The sequence below is a fragment of the Sinocyclocheilus grahami genome, unplaced genomic scaffold (genome assembly GCF_001515645.1).
Source record: "Sinocyclocheilus grahami isolate Dianchi unplaced genomic scaffold, SAMN03320097.WGS_v1.1 scaffold1735.1, whole genome shotgun sequence".
Lineage (NCBI taxonomy): Eukaryota > Metazoa > Chordata > Actinopteri > Cypriniformes > Cyprinidae > Sinocyclocheilus > Sinocyclocheilus grahami.
Window position 1 is genome coordinate 110,796 of NW_015506914.1, and position 3,926 is coordinate 114,721.

The window sequence follows — 3,926 nt, forward strand, 5'->3', positions numbered from 1 at the left end:
TCCCTTTTTTTCTCGCTTTCACGTGCTCTCTCTCTCTCTCTCTCTCTCTCTCTCTCTCTCTCTCTTTCTGCAGGAATTGTACCTCAGTCTCTTGATGAGTGGGTGGTGCTCCTCCAGCTCTCCCAGCAAATCAGTTCAAGCGACGAAGCCCCGGCGGCTTCAGCTCTACCCAGCAGCCCCAATGGATCCTGTTCAGACGACACTAACGGCACGAGCGATAGTTCTCCCGACCTATCAGACGGTTCGACTGACTGGAGCATTCGCATCAGCCCAGAGAACGTCATCCTGCGTCTGATGCAGGTGTTCGGGCCGGACCGGGCCCTGACGGCCCTCCAGGAGCACGGGATTCAGGTGGATCTCGGTTCACGCTCCACACTGGTCTGCGATCTGCTTCGTATGGCTGAGAAGCGGCAAAGGTGAGAGCGTGGAAAATGGTAGTGTGCTCTTCAGTAAGCAGTAGGGCTGGGTAAAAAATCTCGATTTTAAATCGATTCTCATTTTTATGAAGTGATATCAATTCATAAATCCCAAGAATCGATTAGTCTAGCCAGTCAGATAATGAACGGAAGATTGTAGCGCGCCTCCCATCCAATAAATTACAATAAGCTTTGTGATTTGTTACTTTTGATATGAAACAAAGTCTGAGGTTTCAAATTCTGTCCGTTTTATTACAATATTCAAATATTAAATGCCGTTTCGGCACTGTTTAATGTGGAGTGACAGATCGGTGCAGCGCCTCGGTTACTGAACTGATCATCTCCTCTGCTTTAATAGCAGTTACAGCATGAAATAAACATGAATGAACATACGAAGGTATGTTAAAAGAAAGAGTGCAACTACCAAAATCCGTATCCTGTCTCATGTAATCGCTCAGTCAGTGTTTCAAACGCGGAAATAGCTTGTGAACATTGTGTCACATAACGTCACATAGAAAAATGAATTCTAGAGAGGTGCATTTTGCTAAATATGCACCATATAACATATTCATTATATTTTTTTTTACTGTTCTTCAATATTTAATTTATGTTTAATTAAATCCGACAAGTTTTTGTGACAGCCACCGTTTAAATATTTAAAAAAACTAATTGGAGTAGAAATATAGTTATGTAATTTAAAGTTAAAGTTAGTATTATAACTTTAATATTACAAAAACTTTGAGTATATTTTAAGTGTTTGTACACAAATCAGCAAATTTTAACCTTCCATATTATTGACTGTCGCATACGAAGGTATGTTAAAAGAAAGAGTGCAACTACCAAAATCCGTATCCTGTCTCATGTAATCGCTCAGTCAGTGTTTCAAACGCGGAAATAGCTTGTGAACATTGTGTCACATAACGTCACATAGAAAAATGAATTCTAGAGAGGTGCATTTTGCTAAATATGCACCATATAACATATTCATTATATTTTTTTTTACTGTTCTTCAATATTTAATTTATGTTTAATTAAATCCGACAAGTTTTTGTGACAGCCACCATTTAAATATTTCCAAAAACTAATTGGAGTAGAAATATAGTTATGTAATTTAAAGTTAAAGTTAGTATTATAACTTTAATATTACAAAAACTTTGAGTATATTTTAAGTGTTTGTACACAAATCAGCAAATTTTAACCTTCCATATTATTGACTGTCGGGTATATTTTACAGCATTAGTTGAGAGATTTTTTTTTTCCTTGAGAAAATTTGCCATGTTTTGTACCTGATATATATCCAAAATCAATATTGTGAAATTTGTGTCGAAACCCAGCCCTAGTAAGCAGTATGCTAGTATTCAATGCAAGACTTAAATGTTTTTAAAAATATAAATATAAAAGTATATACTACATAGTATGGTAATATTCTATTCCAAACATATTAAACTAGCATACTAATTATGACTCTTTACTATTTCTGCCATATGAAGATATGGAAGAGATAGAAAGAGAAGTATAGTAGTATGCTAACTTTTTGAAAATTAGTATGCAGTCTACAGTATATACTCCACAGTATCCACTAATATTCCATTTCAATCTAATTGTTTTTGGAAAATACTAGGCAGTGTTTATCATATAGCAAGCAGAGTGGAAGTATTCCATTACGAACATATTAGTTGATATTGGAATAGCATACTAGCATATGACTTTTAGTATTTCTGTCAAATAAAATTATAAGTAGAATAGTAGTACGAGTAGTATAGTAGTATGCTATTTTGAATTTAAACATTGTTTTTGAAAAATAGTAGTCCATTCCGAACATATTGGCTGACTTTGGAATTCAATACAGCATACTATTGCTATTTCTGCCATAATATGATATAGGAGAAAGAGTAAGAGTAGTATAATAGCTTGCTATTCGGATGTAGACATTATTTTTTAGAAAATAGTCAGATGTTAATATTGCATTCCAAACATGTCATTTTAGGAAACTACTAGGCAGTGGACAGTATATACCATTATGACCATATTTGTTTTTGTATCCTGTATACTATTTTGGAAAATAGTAGGCAGGGTACAGTATATACTGCGCAGTATACTTGTGTTCCATTCTGAATGTAGGTAATGTTTAACAGTTTCTGTCCTCATGTATTCATTCTTTTGTGTTTTCTCTCTGACATTTTAGAGCACTGATTCAGACCATGTTGGAGCGCTGTGACCGGTTTCTATGGTCTCAACAAGCTTAAAACTCCCGTGTCCACTTGATCTCCACATATGCCTCCAGGACATACATGTAGTATTTTGTCTCCTGTTTCCTATTTAGCTATTTAATAAGCTGCTGACACAGTATTAACAATGGACCTTTTATGTTAAACATAAATCCATTAGTACATAAATTATCATATTGAGTTGAATGGAACAATTTATGTAAGAATGCTTCAATCTACACTTCCATGTTCATTAATGAGGCACAACGTGTTTTCATGTGGTTTTAGGACTATACAGGATATACAGTATATTCCTTGAATATATAAAATAAATGACACTATATATACAGTATATATGGAAAATAAATAAATAAATGCATATATAATTATCTATTTAAATATAAAAAGTATTTGAGAACCTTGTCTAATAACTAACAAACCTGTGTTCTTTTAACAGAGACAACTATAAATAATTGCGAATGTATGAACTAAAAGAGTTTTTGTAACTAATGCCATGTGACTCAGCTGGTTTAACAGGCGTCTCTTAATGAAAAGCACAACAAATACAAGGATCATGTTCATTTATATAACCATGTTGAAAGTGTCGTTTCTTTGAACGCACGACTGAGAGAATCTCTCTTCTTCGCTCTTCATGCAAACTAACATAATTTGAGTGGATGGAAAGACTACTAGCAATGACTTTGTGAGGTTTTTATGCAGGTCATTTTTTCGCGCCGACACTAGATTTGGATTGTAAATGGATGTGCTGCGCTATGCAAACACATTTACATCTTGTGCCAGCTTGTGGGTCCGTGAGGCATGTGCTCCCATCAGACGTAAAGTTATTCACACCTGTCCCGAGTGCTGCGTCAAACCTGGCGAGAACAACAGCCTTTTAAAGTCATCGACCTGGAATCCCCGTAGTTCTCCTCACTTTGCAATTTCTCTTATCAGACTTTCAGAACTCTGTGTTTTTCTCTGTTGCTCCACTGACCTCTTTTCCAGGTGTGTCTTCTATCAGATCGTTCCTGTGCCAGCAGAAGTGTCATCCGCAGGTGGGCAGAAAGAAGGCGGATTACGGGAAACATTAACGAACTCCTGACACTAAATGTAAAAGGAATGAATAGTTTACCCAAAAATTAAAATTTGCTGAAATTTTATTCACCCTCGGGCCACCTGAGATGAGTTTGTAGATGTGTTTTCTTCATCAAAACCGATTTGAAGAAATGTATATCATTCCATCACTTGCTCACCAATGGATGTGAATGGGTGCCGTCAGAATGAGAGTCCAAACAGCTGATAA

The 3,926-nt window shown here is 35.8% G+C and overlaps 1 protein-coding gene across 1 annotated transcript in view; it reads left to right on the top strand.

Annotated features, from left to right (window-relative positions):
* LOC107572320 (Hermansky-Pudlak syndrome 5 protein-like) overlaps positions 1-2,952 on the top strand; it is a 15,127-nt gene extending 12,175 nt beyond the window's left edge. The window contains exons 9-10 of the mRNA XM_016258742.1: positions 74-416; positions 2,602-2,952. Coding sequence (XP_016114228.1) covers positions 74-416; positions 2,602-2,662 — 404 coding nt within the window. The 3' untranslated portion in view covers positions 2,663-2,952. The remainder of the gene's footprint in view (positions 1-73; positions 417-2,601) is intronic.
* Positions 2,953-3,926: the final 974 nt, after the last annotated feature.